Below are 24,630 nucleotides of genomic sequence, written 5' to 3' on the forward strand. Positions count from 1 at the left end.
CGGCCCCGAGCGCGGCCCCGAGCGCGGCCCCGAGCGCGCCCCCGAGCGCGGCCCCGAGCGCGCCCCCGAGCGCGGCCCCGAGCGCGGCCCCGGGCGCGGCCCCGAGCGCGCCCCCGAGCGCGGCCCCGAGCGCGGCCCCGAGCGCGGCCCCGAGCGCGCCCCCGAGCGCGGCCCCGAGCGCGCCCCCGAGCGCGGCCCCGAGCGCGGCCCCGAGCTGCAGCGCGCAGCTCCCGCCTGGGCCGCGCCGCGCACGGAGCGCTGCAAAAGGGCGGAAAAAGGAGAAAAAGAAGATGAATCTCACCTGTGGAGTTTTACCCAAAGGAAAATGAACTGTCTCAGGAAAACAAACAAACAAACAAACAACAAAACAACAAAAAAAACAACCCCCCTAAAAAATAATAAAAAAAAACCCCATTAATTTTTGTTGTGTCCTTTCGAGAATTCTTCTAGTTGCACTGCACATTAAACTCAGATTTTCCCCAGTTAGACAAGAAACAAAAACAACCAACCAACCAAAAAAACCCAAAACCCGTCCCTCCCTTAGCTGACATTGCCATGCCAGCATGGCTTGCTTGACTAGAGGTGACCTAAATAATATTAATCTGATCAGACTGAAAAGCAGAAATATTTATACATGTACACGTGTTGAAAAGTCAGTTAACTTGGAAAACAAAAGCACACAGGAGACAAGAAATGCAGATATGCAGCTGAAACCTATAAGCCTTCTATCTTTATTTAATTGCAATCTGTCAGTTAAAATCACTACTGAATGTGGGATTTCTACTGAGAAGTTATGTATCATAAGTGACAGCACAGAACATGCAGTCCTTTTTATTTATATTTAATTAGAAAAAAAAAATTACAGAGAAAAAGGAAAAGGCAAGAGAACAGAAAACCAAAGAAATAGGAGCTGAAAAAAAGAAAGAGAGAAAGAAGCAGGAACATTTTAGATGGATCATCCACTAGCAATTAATCAAAGATTTCTAAAAAGTTCAAGCCCAGAGTCTGCAGCCTTATCTTGGCTAAGGAGTCTCAATGTGATCTACAAAACAGCCCACTTATGAGTAAATGCATTCACCTCTTGGCTGACTCATCCTCAGACATTTGCCTTTCTCCTTTATTTATATTTCAGCTGCTATAAAATCTCTAATGCTTCTTCAAACCCACCTTTGTGGAACACACTGATCACTGCTGTTTCTACTGCGTGGCCACTCAGAGACCTGCTGTACCAAGAGCAGCAAATTCTCCACCTGTGAATTTTTAAAATTTTACTGGTAACAGGACAGTGAATTTATTTTCTCTCTCATCTTACCTCCAGCAACAGGATAACTTTGTCAGGCTCAGTTATATCCATTTACTTTTATTTTATCTAGAAATAGATGCTCCTCTGATATTATGCAAGCAAAGATTAGAACAGAGCACATCATTACAATTATTGTGAGGCTCCATTTTTGATGACTGTGCACAATATCTTTTAATCAATTGCATAAACTCCCTACAGTGGTCCCCTGTGAGCTGTAGACTCTGTGCATGTTGCCAGCCACTACAACACTTGCTTTCCACAAGCTGCCTGCCCTGGTGCAGTCAGCAGGCACATGCTGCCCAAGACTTTCTGCATTATTGCAATTTTTAAAAGTGCAAGGCCTCCTGATGCTTCTACTTAGAGTTTTATGTTATTATTTTGCATAAAATACAAGTGCCTTGAATAAAAGCAACAGATAAGGTGGCACCATTAACATAACTTTTCTTGCTTTTTTTTCCCCCCAGAAAAAGTCAGGAAGGGGGACTGAGGTACTAGACATGAGCAGAAACTTAAAAGTAGAAAATGTGAGATCAAGATTTAAACTAACAACAAGAACAAAACGGAAACAACAGAGGAGCAAGATAATCATGAACTTGCTGGCTGATCACAGGATTAGTGCAGCCGAGACAGGATTGTCCTGATAAAATACAAACATGATTATAGGATGAAAAACATGATCATAAGATATAGAAAAGCATTGGCAGCACACAGGAAGAACTCAGGCCCTTGTCCAAGGCATTGGACACCTCTACTAGCATCTTTTGAATAACTGGGTTGCTCACATAGAAAAGACAAATACAAACTAGGATAGTTGCAGAGTGAGGCTATGAGGTTAAACACTTTATTTTATAAAGCCAGAAAGGAGATATAATTGCTGTCTTTAAGTTTCTCCTATTCATATTATTGATTCAAATAAAAAAAATAAATAAAGGCACATATCTAGAAATACCTTAGCAATGAAACACATTAGGAGAACTAAATAGGTTTAAAAACCCACACTGACTTTTCTGAACAACACTCAAGAAGCTATGCAGGCACACCAGCCCTCCCAAGGCCAAGTGAGAGATGTGACTGGCCCAGTTAACACAGAGATGGAGAGTAAGTAAGAAGAGTTGGCAGATTACTCGTATCTGCTGTGCTCCAACTACCTACCTATCCCTGCCTATCCCTACCCCTTGGTCAGCTTTACAGAGTCTCAAGCCATGGGGACACTTCAACAGCCTGCAAATGCTGCCCCTTTACTGCTGAGTCCCTCTGCCTGAGGGAAGCAGGTATCTCTTCAGTAGGTTGGGAAAAGACTTTATCCTATCCTTCATCCTGAGTCTACAAGGTGGAAGTAAAGGTGGCCTCAAATATAAACACCCCAAGGCTTAGGCCTTCGAGGAACAGGGCTCAGATACAGCCTCCCCTGCTGCTCTTGCCAAGGATAGCTGCTCTGCCAACCCCTCTGAGAACAACTGAGTCGCTAAAGGTCACATTTCTCTTGAGGGACAGCGAGTTCCTGCACAGGTTGTGCCCTAGGCATAACCACAGCACAGCCCCCTCTGTCCTCACCCGCTCTCTCCTCCCTGCAGAGGCCAGGCCTAATTGGGTTCCTATTTTTGCCCTTGCTGCAGAACGCCTGAAAAGGAAGAAAATTTTCTTCACAGTGAAAAGATGTTTCAAAGAGAAGAAATGCTGCCTGAGCTGCCTGAGCTCAGTGGCTCTTGTGGTGTGCTCCTTATACGTATTCAGACTCTTGCTGTAGATGCTCCAAGGCTTTCCACTGGTATAGTTTCCTCTCAAATGCTCAGTGTAGTCATTTGTCCTCTGCTTGAGATCACAGCTGTGAAATGCTTCAATTGGTGAGTGTGCTGTCCCCTCTTTGGCTGCAGTGACAGAGGGCACAGCTATGTAAGCCATGGAGGCAGGACGCTGGCACATCATCCTAAGAATGCACTTTGAAGCAGTGAAGAATATGGAGTCTGATTAATGCATCTGCAGTGCACAAAATGGACAGTGATTGTCCTTTGTTTCTGTATTTGTGACTTTGCAATGTGAATTGATCACAGTGCTCTGAACTCAGCAGATTTTCTCCCTGAAAGCCGGGGAAAACATTGGTGCTTTATTTACTGAGGATTTCTGGAAAGCCTGTTGCATACGCATATCAACAACTACTTGCTTGGATGGTTTTGATTTAATAGGGTTTTGAAAAGCATATGGAGAAAATTTCTGTTGTAGTGCGTTTGCCTTAGAAGTGAGCCATGCCTGAAGGGGTGAGTTCTTAGCAGTTACAATGTGCCCAGGTAAAGTGCGTGCTGGGATGCGATCTGTGTCTTTCTGCAAGCTCTGGGGCCTGTGGCTGGATTGTACCTTGCTGAAGAATTCAGCCTGTATGGAGGCAAGGCTCTGTGTAGAACTTACATTTGCTAAAATGTTTTGCTCAAGGCCTTGAGTTTTATAATGTTTTTTATGACGTTTGCTCTTTGGAACAATACCTACAATATGTTCCTTTTCCTTTTACTCCAAGCTCCAGCAATCGCCCTAAAATGGCATTACATAACATAGCACATCTGGCCTGGAAAAGGGCAGCTCAAATATTCTATATTTGGGTTGTGATCATTATTCTAATGTAGGTCTAGTGAGAGGATTGAAGACAGATAATATTCCTAAAATTTGAAAAATTTTACCTTGCTCTTTTACGGTATTTAACTGACGTTCCTTTATTTCCAGATTGTGGGAAAAGCCCTTCAGAGTTGACACACAGGAGAAATATGAAATACAAGCAAGGTGTGTCTACAGTCTGCAGGGACTCCAAAAATACCCTGCACTAGCAGTTAAACAAGTGGGAATTTGCATCCCTCGAACATCACAGAGTTTTGGTTACATTTGATTTTCTGAATATTCCCTTTCTTACAAATAGTTTTTAATTTCATGGTGTGCAGTAGCAAGTCTGAACAGACAAAAATCAGGTCACTGTTATTCAGACATATTTTATTTCAAAATAACCCAGTACCTGATGCAATTCACTTTAAATAGTACATCCTCAAATCATTGTTTTAGAAGCTTCCTTAAAATTTGTTAAGGGGCTTTTCTGCTTCCCTATTGAAATTTACAGTGGTCTGTTCAGCAAGGAAGAAACTAATCATGGTCTCAAATTAAAAATTCTCTACACACACCAAAATAAAGCAATATATACATGTTAAGTCTTTGCAGGACAACCATAAAAGAGAAGTTATAAAAACTGACTATGTCATCCAAAGCACAGAGCAAACAGGAAAAAGTCAGACCATTTAGTAACTTAACTCAATTTAATCAAGTTGCAAGCACATGAAGTAGTCATTTCTCAGCCATCACTGTGATTTTCAGATGGGAGTCAAACCTTAAGGATTATTCCAAACAGGTCTCACAAGTTATTTAAAAGTACGTATTCATTATTTATAGCTAAAGTATTTCTCTTGTTTCACTTACAATGAAACTAACAATTGATCTTTTTATTGGCTTAAAGACCATTATTCAACCTGATTAAAGACCTTAGTTTCTCAATGCAGACTGGAAAATACAGCACACTCATGACAGAGCAGGTAAATATGAAGTACAAATGCATAGATGCTAATGTGAAAGGCAACATATCTCACTCACATTGGGGAACAAGAAGGAACTGAAAGAGAAAAGACTGGGAAGTAAGCAGAAGAGGAAAGGAGACAAGAATAAGCACTAACAACCTGAGTCAACATTAACAAGAAAAGACTCCCTGAAGGGAAGAGGTCCCTTTCTCATGACTTTTCTGTTTATTGATTCAAATGGAAGTAGATAGATACCACATTGTGGGCCTGTTTTCTAATTAGCAAACAAATAGAAAGCTATAATTAAAACATCTGATTTAAAGAATGCATGAAAAGCAATCTTACTGTTTTGACTATGACCTGTTTAGTCTGCTTGGAGCTTTTAGGAGTTCAATATCAGAGGTTATGGAACAGATGGAAAAAAAGTAACACTAGCACATTTTTTTCCCATAAGCTAAATAATAGGGCATGGAGTAGGTAGATATCACATAAGTGATAGACAAAACCTTGATTTAGATTCTAGAACTTGTAAACACCCTACACGTTGCAATTTTTAGTTACTGAAAATCAGTATTATATCTTTAGTCTGAAAAACAAAAAGCCAAACAAAAAACTTCCCAGATAAATTTAGAATGCAACAATGTGTCAAACTTGCTTATCAAAAAAGTCACGGCTCACTTTGCTTTTTCTTCCATATCATACAGGAAGGATGCTTTCAGCACACTGTAAATCAGTTGCATATCTAATGTCATTAACTTTAACACAGTCTTCCCAAGGTTTTGTAGCTCTGCAGTGTCCCTGGTCACACTCACAGCTTGCAGCAATCACGACTAGGTTGCAGACATACTCCCACCAGATTTTCTGGATCCAATGAAGCCACAAGAACACATGTGTTTGCACTGATCCCACGCTTAATCTCACCACAGGAAAAGCTGCTCAGACTTGCTCTAAGCCTGCAGTTAAATGGAAGAAGACAGACAACTTTCCAGGGCCTGACCCAATATCCACCAGTTTGTCATGGAGACTTGGCAAAGACAGTGCTAACCTGTCCATCAGGCCCCTTGGCATTCAGTGTCCAGCACACCCAGCTCTAAGAGCTGTTTCCAAACCAGGAGCAATATGTCTTATTTAATTTGCTGGTTTGTGAACTTATCTCTAAATACTCCCACAGGAACACAGTGAAGTATCAAAACTCAGTATCTAAAATTATTGACATACTGAGTATCCTGTGAAAGAAAACAAACATATCTCTCTAATCACGGAAACAAAAGATTGGTATTGCTTCTGTGAAGACTAATAAGACCATTTATTTCATATTTCTTAGATGCTATTGATGATGGGAAAAAAAAGGAAGGGCTGGGAGAAGGATACAAGCAGAATGAAGAGCAGAAGAGATTTTCACTTTGGTAGAGCCCTGAGGAAGTACCAGAGCTTTCTGGCTATGTTATATCAATAATACCCCTATTTGTTAGCAGTGAGCTGGATGCTAAAAAATAGCTTAAGAGATAATGGAGCTGAGACACAATGCTGTATGCCAAATAACCTTCACTGACCAAGTCTGACCCAAAATTGTCAACTTTACATGTCTTCAACATTTTTATTATTATGGTTTAAAAAGTCAGTATCCAAAGAGCATCTGATAATGCCTTCCAGAGAAGCACCTAGGAAGAAGTCAGTGAGTCAGGTGGTCATAAAACCAGTTTCTGGTTTTACAGTGATGCTAAAGACAAAATTAATTTATAAGAGGGAGAATAAAATCTACAGTTCAAAGTTTTGTAACTACCAGGGAATTTTACTGGTAAAACAGGGAAGGAAAATAACTATGCATTTCACCAGCTAAGCCCCACTAAAGTTAAAATTGCTTGGAGGTTAAATATGTACATATTCCTGCTGCCTTTCAGCATTTTTAGTGGTGGATCAATCAAGTGTTTTTCAGCGATCTAATTCTGTTCCTGCTTCAGAGCATACTTGAGTAGATGGATATTTTTTTTCTTTTTTTGGACATCCATGTGCTAAATTAGTACAAAGAGCTACAACTTCTGAGACTTTGCACAGAAAGCAGAAAAGACATCCCAACAAGATGGTGAGTTCTTTGCCAAATTTTAAACAAGCTTAAAATATAGAACTTCTCCACATGGCCAAAATAATATATTTTTGCTTAATTGCATGATAGATACTGATTAAAAATTTTGCTGAACTTCTGACTTGAAAAAGTTGGACTGTGGGATTTAGTCAGCAAAGAAAACTCCTGTCTAATCAGGTAAAATTTCAACCAACCAAGAGCTGAAATTATAGCCAACTAAAGCCTGCCTCTTATAATGGAAATGCCAGACATCAGTAATTGTAGGTCATCACCAGTTCTGTCTACAACTGAGTAATTTTATTTTCATCCACAGAAATGAATGGAGTTCAGGGGGAATAAACTTTTACCTATTAAATTCAAAATACAGCTTCACTATTGCTCTGATTTGGGCCAGCCAGCAGCAACAGAATTCCCACCCCTCTTGTTTGCTGTGGTTACACAGCCCTGTGTTATTTCCACTATCTCACACACAGAGCCAGAAGAACTTGGAAGATGAAAATACTTTTGCTTTCAAATATTTTCCTTTTAAAAGCAGAAAGCTAAGTGTAATTCTATGAATGCATTATTATTTTGGAAGCACTGCTGAAGTCAGGAAATTCCAAGTCAATGCTATATTATATTCATTGTGCAGATGTACCACTTTCTATTCCTCTTTTCCTTGTTAAATATAACCTGTTGTGGCGTATTTTTTATTACAGAATGTGCAGTGGGACAGTTTCTGCAGTAATGCTGGAATCTCCACCCAGGGGAGATTAGTTACATCTGAACGTGGATGGGCAAAAGAGTAAAAAAAGGCTGAAAGCAAAGCACTGTGTGAAAATGGAGCTCAGAATCCATAGGACTTTCACTTTGAGAGACTCAAAACACTGCTCATTTTCAGATAATTATCTAGGATGTCTGTCTCCCTGGCGTCTCACTAACCAGTAGCTTCGTTATTTTTTGTAATGTTCTGTACCAAAAATTTGTACTTAAAATTCTGTGAATGATTACTAATTCAAATATTTGGTAATTCACTTGTTCTTTATCTACACTTCACTATTATGGAGCAGTTCGTTCTAAACCACTTATGAATATAAAGTAATAAATAATATAATATGTATACCATTAAAATGAGAAAACAAACAAAAAGGCAACAAAAAAAATCCCCTCGAAAACCAAAAAACCCAAACAAACCACAAGAGTTCTCAAGCGACTTAAACTGATTTACAGCCCCACCTGTTCTTCCCAGACACAGGTCATCCTCTTGCCTCAAGGCTCTGCCTAATTGAGGATCCTTATTACGAGCTCATGCTGCAGGATATCTTCCAACCTGATCCGGCTGCCTCGCTCTGCTAATGGAGCGCTAATGGTGCTTTCTCCGGGGGGATGCGCAGGGTGTCCCGGGGCTCGGGAAGCGGGGGAGCAGCTCCGGGCAGGGGCACCCAGCCGTTCCCTGAGCCGCTCCTGAGGCTGTTGGCTGCCAACAGCACACCAGGAGAGTTTCCAGAAACCTCTGGCTTATGCCTCTGCTAACCAGACAGGAATTAAATACTACAGAAGGCAGTTGTGTTGCTTGCCATTTCATGCCTCGCTTTAAGCAGCACTTTGACAAAAAAGTTCTTTGGCTGGGCTTTCTCCCCAAAGCACGGTTTTACTTCTCCTCTTGTCACTTCTCTTTGCCTTTGCAAAAGCAGCTTTTCCAGCTGTATGCCAGTGACACCCACTTCCACCCATCCCTCTGCACAACTGGCTTCTGACAAATTTGCCTACCATTCAGTTTTGGGCAATGGATTTATTTCATCTGTGTCATTCCAGAAATGGACCACAACTGCTTTTTAATCATTACTTCTTTGAAGTGCAACTACAGGCTAATTACCCTCAACAAATTGCATTGAAACACTCTTATCATTATATAAACTGTTACAAAATACTACATACACTAAAATCAAAAATTTGGATGCTGTGTACATCAATTAAAGTGAGAAGAAATGGGCACCAAGCACCAGCAGTAGTGTGTAGAAGAGATGGAACAGTGATGCTAGTAAATCTTACAGTAAGGCCCACCACAGACAGCTCTGAAGGTACTTAGTACTGACTAATTGATCACCCCAAAATCCTTCTTTAGTAGAATCCCGTGGATTAAACCAGTGGGATTGGTTCTGGGTATAATCTGTAATTGCAGTTCTTGGGTTCCATGAGTAATGGGTCTCTCCGTGTATTTTCCTTGGATGTTCAAAAGAGGCTATGAAAGCACTCCAATCCTTTCTCTCCTTCTCTAACATTCTGACATCCTCAGCTGTAATTAGGATTCCCAAGAGAGAATATGTATTGACTTAATGCTGACTTGACTCAGCAGAATGTGGTGAAGCATCATCTCAAACCTCCCTCTGTTCATCTCAAAGAGCACTGATTTCCAAGGAATAGCTTTCCCTGTCTCTCTAAGTGCCTTCTGTAGATTCCTACTCTGGGAACAGTTGGATAAGCAGTGCTGTCAGGTAAGGAGGGAACATGCTCCCAATGATGGATGCATCACCAGCAAGCAGAGCACTCACCACTGGTCAGATGGACTCTGTTAAGAAAACACATGGTTAGAGCCTGATGGAGCAGCACTGAAAAATTCATAATGGAAAATGAAAACAAGGTGATTACCTTTAGCCTTGTGGAATGTGATCTAATTCCTAATGGGAGAGGCAAAGAGAAAAACCTGACACTCTGCTCAGTGTATACATTAACCCCTAAAATGTCCTAACATACAGTCAACATAAATTAATCTTTGTGTTTTATTATTATATTTAACTGTGTCATTATTAAATCGCTACTCCCTATTATTTTCTGCATAACCCTAAGCCAGTAGTTTCTTAAACTCCTTGACTCTCTTTAGACAGGAAGGTTATATTCACTTAGCATCTAACAGAGGAATTTAGCTTTTATCTGATACTGCTTTGCATCTTGCTTCAATATGTTTTGATTAAACATGGCAAGCTAAAATACTCTTTCTAATACTGGAATGATGTTTTTCTTTTAAAAATATGGGATATTTTTAAAATATGGTCAGATAACAAAAGACAGGTCTGTTCACTGAAATTAATAGTAACCTAAAAATTGGAGAATACTAGTCTCTAATATCAAATAGCATCTTCTGAAGGGAAAGATAGAAAAATTACTGCTACATACTCATCTTGAAACTTACATTTCAGGCTAGGGATCAATGTCCTGATATTAATTGATGCCTATATTTTATTTTTGAGATCGTATCTTTAACTAGAACTTAGAAGGGCTCTCCAAAGCCTGCAGAAGGGTTGTGGTCCAAGAAGCACTGCATCATCTTAAGGAAGCAGGAGTCTTCCTCATGACTTCAGGAAGTAATGGATCTCTGTAACGAAACAGCATGCTCACCTTTCATACACGATCTAGGAGAACACAGGGAGAGCCATATGGCATGTCCTAAAATTAGGTATCACTTAACATAGTACCTAATTGCAAGGCCACAGAGCCTACATCTGTTGGAACTGGGTCTAGCATGAAATGTCAAATGCAGATTTAGATATAAGTAGGTTTGCAAAAGGGAAGTGTTTTTGACATTCTTTTAATTGAGGAAGAAAAGAGATTTCTGATGAAATTAAGATTCTGAGGAGGAAGAGCAAAAGGTTTGGAGAAAACTGAATCTTTTCCCGTCAGGAAAGTGCAATTAAAAATATTTGGAACTTTTCTGCTATCTACTCCTCCATACTATTCCCCAACAGAGATATGTCCTCTTAGCTGGTAGCTAAGAGTACAGTAGAAGTTGTTGGAATAGGAAAAACACTTTTCTTGGTAAAGGAAATTTCCCATTTTGGCTAGTTTCTCAAAGCATTTAGGAAGACTACTCTGATGAACGAAATGTGTCTGACATGATGTATGACCTTCCGTATATTGCATAAGTCAAAATCACACATAAGCATCTGCCCAGGGCTGCCTTCCATGGAAATTCCAAGATTGTCTTAGGAGTGGGGTTTGCATAACCTGCATGATTAGGATTTGGAAACTATTTTGAACAAGGAGGAAAGATACATTAACATTGCCAAGCGACACACCTTCTCAAGCTGCTGGAAGAGACAGGGTAATGTAGCTAACATGCTATGGGATAAAATTAAAACTCTGTGACGAAAGAGAAGCATTATTATTTCCATTTTGTAATGTTGCCATCCACACTGGATACAGCTGCAGCAGCTGAAAAGAACATTGATCCTACAACTGGAAACAGTAGCCTCTTCAGCCACTTCAAATAAATTGGAGAAAGACTGGGTCTGCAGCTGCTGGTCCAGTGGAGCATTTTTAATTTGGACTACTGCTGTTTTCAGTTTGCTAATACATGGGGATTTGAACAGCAGCCTTGGCTGTGGTGGGAGTAATCTCCTGGGAAGGGATGGGGCAGCCAGATGCGGGTATAACCAAGGGATCATGAATCTAGGCCAAGCCCATGACTCTGTGACCTTCCTAATCTTTAAAAATAGCTTTATACATGTGTGTACATACACAGATAAATTAGTATCTGTAGTAACAGATATACACCATAAATTGTATTTTAAATTGTTTTGCACATTTTTTTACATTCTGAAAGGTAAGAAAAGCTACTGAAGAAAGGCATCCTGAGCCCTGGTGCTCACGGTAGGACATGAGAGACAGTATTGTATAGCAAGCAAGTAAAAGAACACACAGATGAATTTACATTAAATATTTCCATTTCATTTTAACCATGGGTTTTGCTCTGGTACATTTGGTGATTCCTGCCTGGCTAGGTACTGTGTCTATATTTTCTTTTATGTATGAAGAACAGCCTGTTTGCTAAGTTTGGCATTTCAGACTAGGTAGTCACAGCAATGGACAGGTCTGTCTGTTTGCTTTTTTTTTTTTGTCTCTGATCTTGCCCAAGTCAACAGAAAGGGTTATCCATCACTATTCCAGAGGAAAAACAGGCTGGGTAAAAGGCACCAAAACAGTTTGCTTAGGATTCATACCAGTATGCATCAGTTTAAGGAGAATGGAGACCCAAGCAATGTCCTTAAAATGCAGTTACAGACGTTGTAAAACAAATGTAGTGCATTACAGTTCAACAGAAAATGTGACTGTGATCTGACTGAGATTAAGACTATGCTGTAGTTAGAATGTCTTCAAATAGATTCTGAAAAATAGTTGCCCATAAACTACCTGTCAAAGGAGAAATTAACAGGAGTTGAAAACATAATTTTTTAGACCTTCTGGGACAAACATTTAAGCAAGAAAAAATGTTAAGATAAAAACATTATGGAACATATAAACACTATTCAGGAGCTGAGCACTATTTGTGAAGAAATCATCAACTAAAGATAAAGCAGTCTAAGGTGAAGGATTCAAGGTAAGTACAATCCTGGATTCACAGTGAAGAACACTATTGAAGTGAGGAGTTTATCCATTTTGCAAAGTAATGTAACATCAAAAATTAGCAATGAATCACACGAAATTTTTGACATTAGAAAAAATGGCATGGCACCAAGTACTGTTGTTAATACAATTAAGTGATTTTTTCCGTCCTTCTCTGAAAGATGCTGCAATGATGAATCCAAATACATCTGACAGCAGGAACAAAGTTTGAACTTTAGAATTGCACATCTTTGCAGAATAAGGCCTCCACAGTTATCCTCTCTATGTTAAGACTGCCCAGATGTTCTATAAACATTTTTCTGGATTTAAAATATTTATGGGAAAGAATAAAGCAATTTTTTGTGTCATAACAATGCTTTTGTTTCCTTTGGTGTTGTGTGAGATATGGCACATTATATGAAAATCCACAGAGGATGGCATTGTCATGAAACAGTATCTAAATATAGTTGGCAAAACAGACATCAGTTGCAGGTGAGACAACAAATTCTAGGACTTTTCACCCCACAAAACTGGGAATGAAAATTAGAGCAGAGGAATGAAGTCATCTCCAAAACACCAAACACCTCACGACAGGAAAATATACCTCACTGATTGGAGCGATGTCAGGAGTAAGAGATGGGTTGGAATTCATCTCAATTTATGTGCCTGTGAGATGTGCCAGACTGACTAGATCCCCACTAACTACAAAGGCAGTTGGAAGGAAGAGCCCACAAGTAAAACTATATGAGGCAGCTGAGTCCCACACATGGTCACCTACCATGGTTACTAAACAGGAATTAGTCATCACCTGCAAGAACTCAGCTGCTCCAGTGAAGGCCTACCAACAGCTACTGAAAAAGGCAATGAATCTTTTAAATAAAATGAAATTACCTAAAACAAATAGATTTTTAATTTTTTTTACTTCAAATAGTTTTTTTGTATTTGCAAACCCATGGTCAGTCAAGATCCTAGAGACACCTACAAAGCTCTGAATTACTATTTTCAGCTTCTAATTCCAGTTACTCAGGATTTTTCAGGTAAATTCTCTGGGCATGTAAAGATCTGCTTCTGGTATTCCCTAATCTGCCTAATTTTTCACTCTACCTAACCACCTGCAGATCTTTAAATTTGGTTTTTCTCTACCTAACTGCTCTTCAGCAACCAATCTGGGCTTTTCAGAACAAGCTCAGCATGCATGAAACATTGGGCATGATCAATCTTTAATATGAAATCCCAGTAGTCACTGAGTTCCTGCAGGATATTAAAAACCAAGGTTCAATTATATCCTCTTCTAATAAAAATCTGAACCATTGTCACTCAGCAATGATGGAAATTCACCTTCCTAAAGAAAATTCAGATGGTCTTCATCTGTACTGATAAATGTTTTTGGTTATAAAATACTTAAAATAATAATGGAACTAGAGAAATATATTAATCTAATGGCCATAACATTTATCTAAGTGGTGTGGAGAGTGTTTAAGTTCTTCTCTTAAGCAGAACATCTTCCCTTAAGAGAACACAGGAGCTCCTGTCCTTTTTACAGTACTCAGTCATGAATAAGAGAAAATGAGAGTTCTTCATAATATCTAAAGCCCACGGATTTAAGATACTGCCCACCATAGACATCTCTGTTCAAATCTCCCCAGTAAGAACAGGGAACCTAGTAAAGTGAATTTTCAAATCATTTAGTTCATAGAAACCTGTGGACCACCTGCTCTGCTTTAACAATTGCTTTAATGCAGACTTTTAATATGTGGGTAAAAAAAGACATTTTCTAGATGATCCCACATAAAATCTTCTTAGACTTTTTTTCCACAAGGGAAAACAGAAAGCCTTATTATTTTGATGGATTCAAACTAGGCTTTTCTTTTTGATAGTGCAACCCAAAATTCTTGATACGCATAGCCTTATGTGAGATTCACAATCCCTTTCCAATTCTTGTATCAACACATGATTATTCTTGCATTAAACTGCTGTTCCCTGCTCCAATAAACTCAACTCAGACATAATTACAGTAGAATTTTATACAGCTCTGTAGTTCCAACAAGTTTGGTCTATGCATCTGAGTTTCAAACATATTGCATTTTAACACCATATGGTTGTAACTACCAGACAGACCTTGCCTTGCCAACCCTGAGAATCAGACCAACGATGCTGAGTGCACCAAAGCTTCACTTGACAATCCAGAAATTACCGTTGCAATATCTGTTTCTCCTTATGGCATTGCCAGATGATTTGTTGAGGTCTCTTAATGAAAATGAGACTTTCAACTGTATTTATTTGTTTGTTTTGATAGACTCTCATACTTTTTTTTTCTTGTTTTCTTTATGTTAATTCTGTATATTCAGAAGACATACTGCAAGCTCCAGAGCAACAGCTTTCCTTTTATGTATTAACAAACATTCCCTGGAGAAACATTACGCACTTAAAGTGAGAAAAAACAAGAAAGGAGAGATAACAAATGAGTAATGCCTAACATTAGACTGTGTGTCAACTACTAAAACACCCAAATATGAATGGAAAAGCTATGCAATGAAATAATTAAGAAATCAGTTTTAAGTTGGGATTTAAAGAGCTGTGTGAGCCAGCTGTATAGACATCATAACAAAAGGAATAACCTCAAATGAGAGACAAATGAGCAATTGCACAAAACTCTGAGACAGCAAACAGCAAGAGGGCTGGGCAGCAGAACTAAATCAGAAATAGAGTGGAAGTTGCAGAAGCAAACAAACATAATCCATATGTGAAAATATTCACAACATATTAGTGTTTAATTAGCATAAAGGATAAGAACACTTAGCAGAGTCATCATAAACAAAGATGGAGAACCTGCTGCTATTAAAAGTGGGCAATCTAACTGCACTACAAGTGTACTTTGATCAGTCACAACTTCAGATGTAATTTTTCTAAAAAGCAGTATTTTGAAACAGCACTTTGCTACTGCATCTAGTGGTAGAAAATAGTGTTGAAGTAGACATTCTCATCAGAATGAGACTACCTCACCAAGTATTTTGAAAACAAACAAAAAACCCCTACAACTATTCACTATGCACAGCTTCTACCCAAATATACATTCCAATTCCATTTTGAATACATGAGATTTGCCTTTTGGATGAAGAATGTGAAATGACCTTTTCAAGTTTTTTCTCAATTTTTTGGTTGTGTGAAGGCTCTGAAACAGAGCTGAAAGTTGAAATTAGTATAAGAATGGAAGAGTAGGTCCTTGTTATATTCCAATATGTTAATTTTTTACAGCATACAAACCTGACATATGTATCAGCACAGGTTATATTGCTTTCAAGATAAAAACAATATGCAACAAGTAGGGCAAAGGGAGAGCAAGAGAAACAAAATGGGTTTGAGGGCCTTTGTGACTTTCACAAACACTTTTTCTTAATAAGGAAAATGTTAGAAAAGTCAGCTGCATATGTGCAAGTAATATAAATTATATATATATATATATATATATACATATATATATATATTACAGCTATCTATAGCAACATTCTTATTGATGATTTATGGCAGTTACACTCTCACACACCTTTCAAGCAGGTACAATCTCCTCAAGTTGTGCAAAGATGTGACAACTTATTAGACCTCACAAGCTTCAAGCTTTAAATAAACAAGTATTCATTCATGGTAAAGTATGGAAACAGAAAACAAAATTATGAATTGTGGCAATTGAAAAAAAGGTAACTTCCCGTGATAAATATTTACAAAGTCTGCTCTAAATGAATGTGAAAATTTCAAGCAGCTTTACCATTTTTTGAGACTATACATCTCAGGGTATACCTTCAAAACTTATTAATTTGTAAGCGTAAATAAAAATTGGAAGACCATCTGAAAGGGCACTACACCTCTATGTTCTTACCTCTAAAATTAACGTTTTACTCAAGATTATCTCCTCAGCTGCAGCAAAATGTATTTCCGTGTCACTGTTCTCCTAACAAATCTTTCAACCATGATTCCTATAGAGGAATTAAAGTGCATTTACCAAAAATCTAAAAGAAAAAATCATCAACTGAAAAACAGATTTTAGGAACTGAGATTTCAAGAAATACATGAAAGTGAAAACAAAGTTTTGCTAGAGAAAATCAGAAAACAAACAAACAAACACACAAAAAAAGAATCTCAACAAATCAGAAATGAAACAAGAAACAATACTGAGTATTTTTCCACTGTAACTCTCCATTGAAAATTCAAACTAAATTCAAACTAAATTAACACCCTTGACTCTAGAATACTCAAGATACAATGTGAAGCTTCATAAGTCTTAATAACTAGTAGGAATACAAAGGACTGATTGCTTTTATTTAATGATACATACTTAAGAGATAATAAATCATAACACAATATGCAGGAACATTTTTTAAATGGGAAAAACGGTCTGTAAGAATCATTACCTGTTTTTTGAAGATCCATAGAACAGTGTGACTATAGAAAAATTTTAATTCTTGTCTTCAGACAATGAAAATAAATTTCAAAAAAGGTGAAGTACAGCAGCTGTGCAATCTCATGTTTTTACTACAATATGCCTATTTAGGTTTCCTAAATTCCCATACAAATTATGTTACTTGAAATTGTTATGAATCACCACTGTCTTAGAATTTCTCCTTTAAAGAGATACCTTCTCAAGACTGCCACATTTAGGAGGATGAAGAAATATACCTCTTCACTAAGATTTTGCTAATTAATACATTCATTAATCCCAGCATCCTTGACTGAAAAGTCAGACTGAAAGCTGTGGATCACAATGGAATACCAGATTTTCCATTCTTGAAACACAAACCAGTTTAAATTACATATACAACATGCTCATGTATTGCAGAATGTGATAAAAATAATAGGAACTTTAACTAGTTGTTTTGCATCCAGGATTAGAAGAACGTATTAGGTAAAAATTATTTTACAGTGGCCGCATCCTTAATTTAGCACAGTAAAAAAGGGGAACTTTGTATATCTGTATATCTATATCTAGCTATCTATATCTATCCATATCTATATCTATCTGTCTATACCTATATATATATATATATATATATATATATATATATATATATATATATAAAGGTATGAAGTGCCCAGCTGGTCAGATTAAATACAACGAAGTTTAAAAATCAAACCCCAAAAACCCAACCTGTCTACATACTTCCAAGCTGTGAATGAGACACTTTCCACAATGAATCATGATTTGTAAGCATAAATAACTTGATGCAAATCATAATTCTCTGATCTTTTTTTAGTTTCTAGTCTTTCTTGGTCTCAAAGATGATGTATACAAAGGTTGCTTTTGTTTTCTCTTCTCATTTATCCAAAACATAGCAGTGTACAGCTACCAATGTTCCTGCCAGTTTCAGTTCTGCTCTTCAGAAACTAATGGGCAGCAGGAGTTGTCACCAGTTTCTTCCAGCTGCTTGGAAATCTCAGGAGACTCAAGTTCAAACAGACACTATGGCTACTGGAAAAAGAGCAAAACAAACATCAGGAGACTGTTTCTCTTCTCATTCTGTTAGGAAACATAAATTTCTCAAAAGGAAGAGACAAGAATTCTTATCCAGAGGTGAGAAGTGACAAAACTTAATGAAACATAAGCTCTTCAAAGTTGCTTAAAGAGGGCCTGGAACTTTTTGTGGGCATACAGAATATTCTTACAAATCTACAAATATGTTTACACATATTATTTGCAACCACCTTCTAAGAACATGACTAAATTTAAGGAAGTAAAAACTCTGAATAGAATTCCTCGGTTCATCCTCAGATTCATGCACAGAATGATAAAAAACATCTATCAATTCCAAAACACCTTAAGCACCCATTTGCAGACACTTTCACAGCCATGGGTTATCTTCTGCACAGAAACTTTACAAGCAAGGATGTTGAACTAAAAACAAAACTCTGCCTTGAAATTTGTAATTTGCTGACTAGAAATTTGAGCTGACAAGTTTCGCTTTTATCTTATAATTGGTTTCATGTTGCAGTTCTTAGCCAGCCTCATATTTGTGGTTCAGTACTCCCAGCTGATGCCAAATCTAATGGTTTTGGATGACTCCTGTTAGTCCACCAAGCACTTGGTACTGTTTGATTTGCTTCTTTCATCACTTCTAGGTAGATCCTTATTAAAATGTTGAGGTTAGCAGCCAACCATCACTGAGTAAAGACACATATGTAAAAACAATACAGCTAAACTTAACAATTTTTTGAGAACTATCAGACAAATGATTGGTATCTGCAACCACTGTTTTCACGTGAGGATCCAAACACAAGATTTGGGGATTTTTGAGGGTAAAATTGATAAAGAAAATATCCCTTTGGATCTTTACCTAATTTTGCAACCATTTTAGCCCAATACTTCTCTTCTAAGCACTTCTGATTGTCCAGACTTTTGTGGGAGGTTCAGATGCAAAATATACCCATAAACTGCCAGTGTTCAATAGTTAATTTCCTAGAGACATGTTATGCTCTTTCCAGGAAATGATGTTGCTTGTTACAGATGTGAATATCTAGCATGTGGAATATGACAGTGTAGAACAGCTGAAGGCCTCAAGTTCTGTAGTGTATCTATTTCTTATTGAAAGTATCTCATTAAGAGAAGTGCTTTCACTGAAATTTAATTTCTTTAGATAAAAGAGTCCCCAGAAGCACAGAACTATAAATTCTACAGAATCATGCCAAGATAAGGTAAAAAAAAAGAGAAATAAGGAAGCCTAGAAGCAAACTTACTAAATTATTTTATTGCCTGAAGTGAAAAGCAAGAGTAAATAAATAGTACAAGTGTTTGATGGTTTTAATTTTTAATACATTAAATAAGTTTATTAAGCACAACAGATGTTGCTTATTAATTATCCCTGAAAAATTGCTCTCTTCTCTTTATTTTTTACGGCACAGAATTTTATACCTCTCCTCCTCTTCTTAAAACCGGGAAGTATGACTAAGGAAAGCCCGAGTGCGGCAGTTTTCACGTACGGTGGGAACGGCGTCACTGTGCTCCAGCTGTCTGCTTCTCGCTCAACCCTGTAAGAGCAGACGCCGGTCCCGGTGCGCCCCGGTCCCGGTGAGCCCCGCCAGGTGCGAGCCCCGCGGGCCGGGAGCGCGGCCCCGAGCGAGCCGGGACAGCCCCGCGGGGCAGGGGAGCCGGGCCGCGCCGCCTCAGCCCCGCCGCACCTGGGGCGGCTGCCGGGGGCCGCACCTGGCAGCGGGGCGGGCACAGGCCGGCCCTCAGCGCGGCGCCGCGGGACTGTCCCGCGGGGATCCTCCTGCGCCGCCCGGGGACCGGCGACCACCGACACCCCCACCCCGGCCCCGCCCCGCAGGGGTCCCCCCGCGCTGCCGCCGGCGCGGGGGTCGGGAGATCCGAGCCCACCCGGGTGGCGCCGCCGCCGCTCCCGGTACCTGCGGCCGCAACTTTTCCCCCGCCGCCGTTCAAATGCGCTGCCGTAAAGCGCCCGTCTCCCGTGGCAACAAGGTTCCGGGCGAGCACTAGGTGTAGGAAGGTGATGTAAAAGTAAAACCACCCAGTGTCGTAAACCAGGTCCGGGGGGGAGGGGAGGGAGTGAGGGGGGCGGGCGGGGGAGGAGGTGACTGGAGCATTTAGACACCAGCGAGCGGATCATGGCGGATGGCCCCAGGTGTAAGCGCAGGAAGCAGCCGAACCCGCGCCGCAACAACGGTCAGTCACCCGCGGGGCAGCGCCGCGGCCGCGCTGGGGCGGCGGCGGGGCCGGGGCGGGGGCCGGGCACAGCCGTCCCGAGCGCGCAGGGGGGAGGTCGGGCGGGCGCCAAAGTAATTCCCCCGCCGCGGCTCGCCGGGAGCGCGGCTCCCTCCGCACCGTTATATCCGCTACCTGGAGCCTCCCTCGCCGCTGCCTCCCTCCTCCGCCTAGCGGTGCCTCCGCACTTCGCCGCTGTCCGGGACCGTTACACGCTGCTTCCCCCTCACGCCCCGCGACCGCCCCGCCGCCGGCAGCGGGCTCGGGGGCCCCCGGCCGCGCCGCCGCCCTCCGGCCCCGGCGGGGACGCCGAGCCCTGCGGGGAGCGGCGGGGGAGCAGCCGCCGCCCGCCCGGCCGCGACGGCCCCAACTCCGAAACTTGTTACCTGCGCGCTACCCCGGGTGGAGCGGGGCCTCCCTTCAACCGCGCGGGCGGGATCGCCCCGCCGCCCGCCCGGGAGCGCCTTTGCCACCCGCCGGAGTTTCCCCCCCGTTTGCCCGGCAGCGGGCCGGCTCCTCGACCCCGGCCGGCGCTCGCCTTTCGTGGGGCGGCGGTGGGGGACGCCGGCCGTCCCCGAGCGGGCACACCCGGGAGCACACGCGGGGGAGACACTGCCGCCGCAGCGGGCGGCGATTCGCGCGGGGGCAGCGCAGCCGCCCCGGGCCGGCGCCCCCGCTCCGCGCCCGCCCGCCCGCTCCGCGCCTCCCCGCCCCGCCGAGAGTTGGTGCCCGGCGGCGCCCCGCGGCCCCGCTGCCGCCCCGCCGGGCCGGTGGGGAAGGGAGGGCTGCGCCCGGGTGGCGGGGGCGGGCGGCGAAGTTTCTTCCCTTCCCTCTGGCTTCGGAGGTACCTGTTTGTATAATAATGGGTGGTAACGGTTTGGCCGGGGGCCCCCGCTCCGCTCTCCGTGCGTGTGTGACCAGCTGCTGCAGTCTATATAAGGAATTACATTTACATTTCAGACTTAGGGGCTGCTGTGGGGTGGTGTTTTTTCCCCTTTGGTACGTGTGTTACTTTAAGATGCAATGGGAAGATACACGGCGGGGGGAATAAAGACTCGTAACACCCACTCTCTACTTATTTTCTGGAAAATGGAGAAGTAGTTCGGTCCTCGTAGCACGACTCTTCGGAATAGGATGTAGACTAGGCGATTTTGTAACCCTCCTTGGCAATTTTGGGTTTTATGTGGCATTTCCTGTGCAGGGTCACAGATAGGAAGGCTTTGCCTGCCATCTGAGATGTTTTCATATGCAGTGAACAGTCTCCGAAATAGATCGGAGTCACGATCGGTGCTTCACCTCTCTAATCCTGACTGTTCAGGGTGTAAGGTGGTGATAAATGACGGCCTTTCCAGGGGCTAACGGGTTGGTTTGATTGTGTTGAACTTAAAAGGGTTTTCTTATTTTTGCTGTGTGTGTTTTCTAGCAAGTGTTCTTATTTGCACGCTCATATTATTAATTCCTTGTTCTAATGTAAATATTTATATTTAGCTCATGATTTGGCTGTGCTAAAGGTAAGTTTGGAAAGTGCTTTTCTCTTTACCTTATTAAAAATGTGGATGATTAGAGAAAGGGGCTTTTCTTGTTGCTGACGACAACATGTGTGACATGTGAGTCTGAAACCACCCAGCGTCTGTGCAGGAGCTGTAAACATGTTTACCTGAACAGGAAAGAAAATGGATTTTTCTCTTAAAGATCCAGTGATGTGAATACTATACTCTTAAAGCATATCAACAGATGCCTTGAGAGAGAAATTTTCTGAAAACCTGGCTTTTGAAATCGACGGGAAAAAAAGATCCTTGATTGCTGCAGCAAATGGCAACTTGTGCAGGTAGAAAAAAAAGATGGTGTTTAGTTTTCTCCTGCATGCATGTCAGCCCCCTCCTGTCTGCTGTTTTCATTCTCAAGGGAGGGATTTATTTACCACGCTTGCTGTCAGTGTTTTTCCTTTGTGCTTAATATTAGAAAACCAGATTTAAGGCTGTTTAGCACAAACCGTTTTGTCTGCAGCGTGTATCACTTGCAGAAAACAAAAGGTGTATAAGATGTGGTATCATTCCAGGTATCTTTCATCTTCATCACTTTTGGACCTCATTGCTGCACCCACTTTATTATAGAAAGCCTCTGATTCTTTATCAACTAGTTCTGCAATGTAAAATGTAGTGTGTCTTGGTTTAGGCTGGTTTTGGCTCCTTTTATTGAGGAATTAAAACCAACTTAAGTCATTGTGCATTGGAGCATCGGGATTGGTTAGATAATAGAATCTGGATAATAGAAATTTCTCAGCAGTGGGTTTATGTTTGACTTGCAAATATTTACTGAAGAAAATGCATAGAAAAAATGTTAACCCTTTAACCTTTAAAATAAATAAGTATGAGGCTTTTTTTTTTTCTCAAAGTCTTTAAATGCGCTTGGTTCTTAGAAGTATCTTCTGTTAATGAGGAGTGGGCATAGGGGAGATGCATAAACAACTGGCTTGTTTGTAGTATAAGAAACAAAAGCATTTTTATGCTGTTTCCTCTCTAGTTTCCCACAGAATAGGAGATTATTACAGAGAGATTGCACTAAACATCCAGTGTGCCAGTTAATAATACTGGGCTATGGCATTGAGTTATTATACTGTAAACTTTTCTTCTTTTTACCTCTTGTAAAAAACTTAATATAGCTATTCTTACTTAATATAGCTATTCTAAACTTTTCTTTTGTTTTTTTCTTTATTTCCTCTGCTTTCTCTCTGTGTTTGGGAGCCATCCTGGTTCATTAACTCTATCTGGAAAGACAGTCTTACCTTCTTAACTCTAGAGCTGGTTCCTTTTCTACCTTGTTTATTGCTCCCTATGGGAGATCAGCAAAAAGCCGATTGGTGCTGCCATTAAAGCCTCCACTTACAAGGAAATCTGGCACTTCCTACCTGAAGAAAACTACCCTGTGTCATTGTCCTTAGTTCTGGCCAATACACAAAAACATCTGCTACAGCAGAACAGTTAACAAAGTGTTGAGATAATGTGATACACCAGAAACACAGCACTGGTAGGAAGTCTATCATCCTATCTACTTCTTCCCCTTCTCCCCCTCTTTTGACAGAAAAATGAAGAGGAGGAAAGAGACACGGTTTGGGTATTTTTTGCCGGTCATCTGCATAGCCACACTCTTGTGAGACTCCTGTGTAGACTTCAAATAGATTCAGTATCAGCAAAGGTTTTCTTATTCTGAGTTGGTTTGCAGTCAGGATTAATTGCTTTCTTAGCTTCTCTCGTGTATGTTATGGGATTGTCTCAGTTCTTGCTAAACATCAAAACTAAAAGTGACACATCTTGTTCTTCAGTAATGCTGTGAGATAAGTAAAACAAACAAAATATTTAAAACTTTCCTTCCAAGAGTGTAAAAAGATATCAACCTTAAGTATAGATGTTCTGAAAATAATGCAAGTATGCCTTCATGTTTTCACATGCATATTTAATGGTAAAAAGAAGAATGTTTGAGTAAATTCTGCACGCTGTCAGGTACATGTGAGGAGAAGGTATAAATAAGCCAGCCTTGGTCACAGTGAGTTCATTACCAAAAGGTTATGTAAATTGACTCATTAGAGTGCTATTTCAGTTGCTTTACAGTTGATGCTCCTCTCTTTTTATTTCTATTAGATAACAATTTCATATAAAATTTTGCTACTAAGCTAAGAACTGTAAGAAGACTGTAAGCCCCTTTGAATATGGCAAAAGCATATTTCTTTTAGCTCCGAGGTGTTAACTACTGGAAGGGTGTCAGGTGTTAGTGACACTTGGGATACAGCATTCCTGGTTGTGCCAGTCTTCTCTTGCCCATTGCCTTTCTTTTTTGCTAGGTATCATGTTTTAACTCTAGTGTTAATTTAAATTTGCAATTTGGGATTTGTGGAATGTAGCCCGAGTTAAAATTCCAGGCACAGTGAACAGGTCTACACAGACAACTGAATTAACTGTTTGAGACTAAGGAAACCTTCTCTCTTAAAAACAAGTAGTACTTCTGTTTTAATGTTAGCTATTGAAATATCATGTAGTTCTCTTAAAAAGGTCACTATCTCTTAATTTCTCTGTCAGTTGTGAAACAGGGTGTCTTAAGGTAATTAACTATCTGAAGCAGTTGGGGTTTTTTTTAAGGTAATTTGCTTCCTGAAACAGTTTGCTTTGCTTGTAGGGCTCTGTATGCATGCTGCTGAAAGGGTTAATGAAAAGTAGTGATAAGATGAAACTTTTCTTCTGACATGGGCTTCTCACTCATAGAAATCACTCAGTTTCTTTAGTTAGAAGTCTGAGGATTTGACTTCTTTGAATTTAGTCCAAATTTTCTGTTGAATATTTTCAGTTACATCGGATAGTCTCAGTGGGGAGGGGTTTCTGTGGATTTTGGGCTTTATGACAGGTCCTGTTAATTTGTGTTACTGACTTTGGTTGGGCCCTTGCTCTCTGTAAGCAGCTTGTCTGTGGACGGAGCAGGAAGAAGGGGTTCTACAGCTGTTCCCTGCTTCCTTCCCCACTGAGACTCCAGTTGTGGTATTAACCTGTAATTTCTTCTTGTAGAAGTTTTCCAGTGCTGGGGGGAGAAGCTGAAGCACTCTGAAGTCAAAATATCACTATAATACCTTTACTCATGTGGAAAC

The 24,630-nt window shown here is 40.7% G+C and overlaps 1 protein-coding gene and 1 long non-coding RNA gene across 8 annotated transcripts in view; one reads left to right on the forward strand and one right to left on the reverse strand.

Moving 5' to 3' along the window:
* Positions 1 to 4,255: 4,255 nt before the first annotated feature.
* LOC147655943 (uncharacterized) lies at positions 4,256 to 20,223 on the reverse strand. 2 transcript variants are annotated; one of them, XR_015279195.1, is made up of 7 exons: positions 19,682 to 19,766; positions 19,188 to 19,303; positions 17,442 to 17,750; positions 16,164 to 16,260; positions 10,101 to 10,283; positions 8,147 to 9,479; positions 4,256 to 5,801 (listed from the first exon to the last, which is right to left on the reverse strand). It is a non-coding gene; the product is annotated as an uncharacterized LOC147655943 (long non-coding RNA). The 2 variants fall into 2 exon arrangements; XR_015279196.1 differs by lacking the exons at positions 4,256 to 5,801; positions 8,147 to 9,479; positions 10,101 to 10,283; positions 16,164 to 16,260 and adding an exon at positions 20,133 to 20,223 and having other exon boundaries at positions 17,430 to 17,750; positions 19,682 to 19,768.
* ZEB1 (zinc finger E-box binding homeobox 1) overlaps positions 19,645 to 24,630 on the forward strand; it is a 123,359-nt gene continuing 118,373 nt past the window's right edge. The window contains exon 1 of one of the 6 annotated variants that reach the window (XM_086862774.1): positions 19,645 to 19,782. Coding sequence is in view for 2 of the 6 variants with exons in the window: in XM_086862749.1 (XP_086718875.1) it covers positions 19,901 to 19,958 (58 nt within the window). In the remaining 4 variants the exon portion in view is untranslated. Of the gene's footprint in view, positions 19,959 to 20,780; positions 20,842 to 24,630 lie in introns of those variants that run through there. The other 5 variants (XM_086862749.1, XM_086862754.1, XM_086862771.1 and 2 more) reach the window with 5 other exon arrangements.

Source organism: Cyanistes caeruleus, chromosome 1 (genome assembly GCF_971803275.1).
Source record: "Cyanistes caeruleus chromosome 1, bCyaCae1.hap1.1, whole genome shotgun sequence".
NCBI classification, from domain to species: domain Eukaryota; kingdom Metazoa; phylum Chordata; class Aves; order Passeriformes; family Paridae; genus Cyanistes; species Cyanistes caeruleus.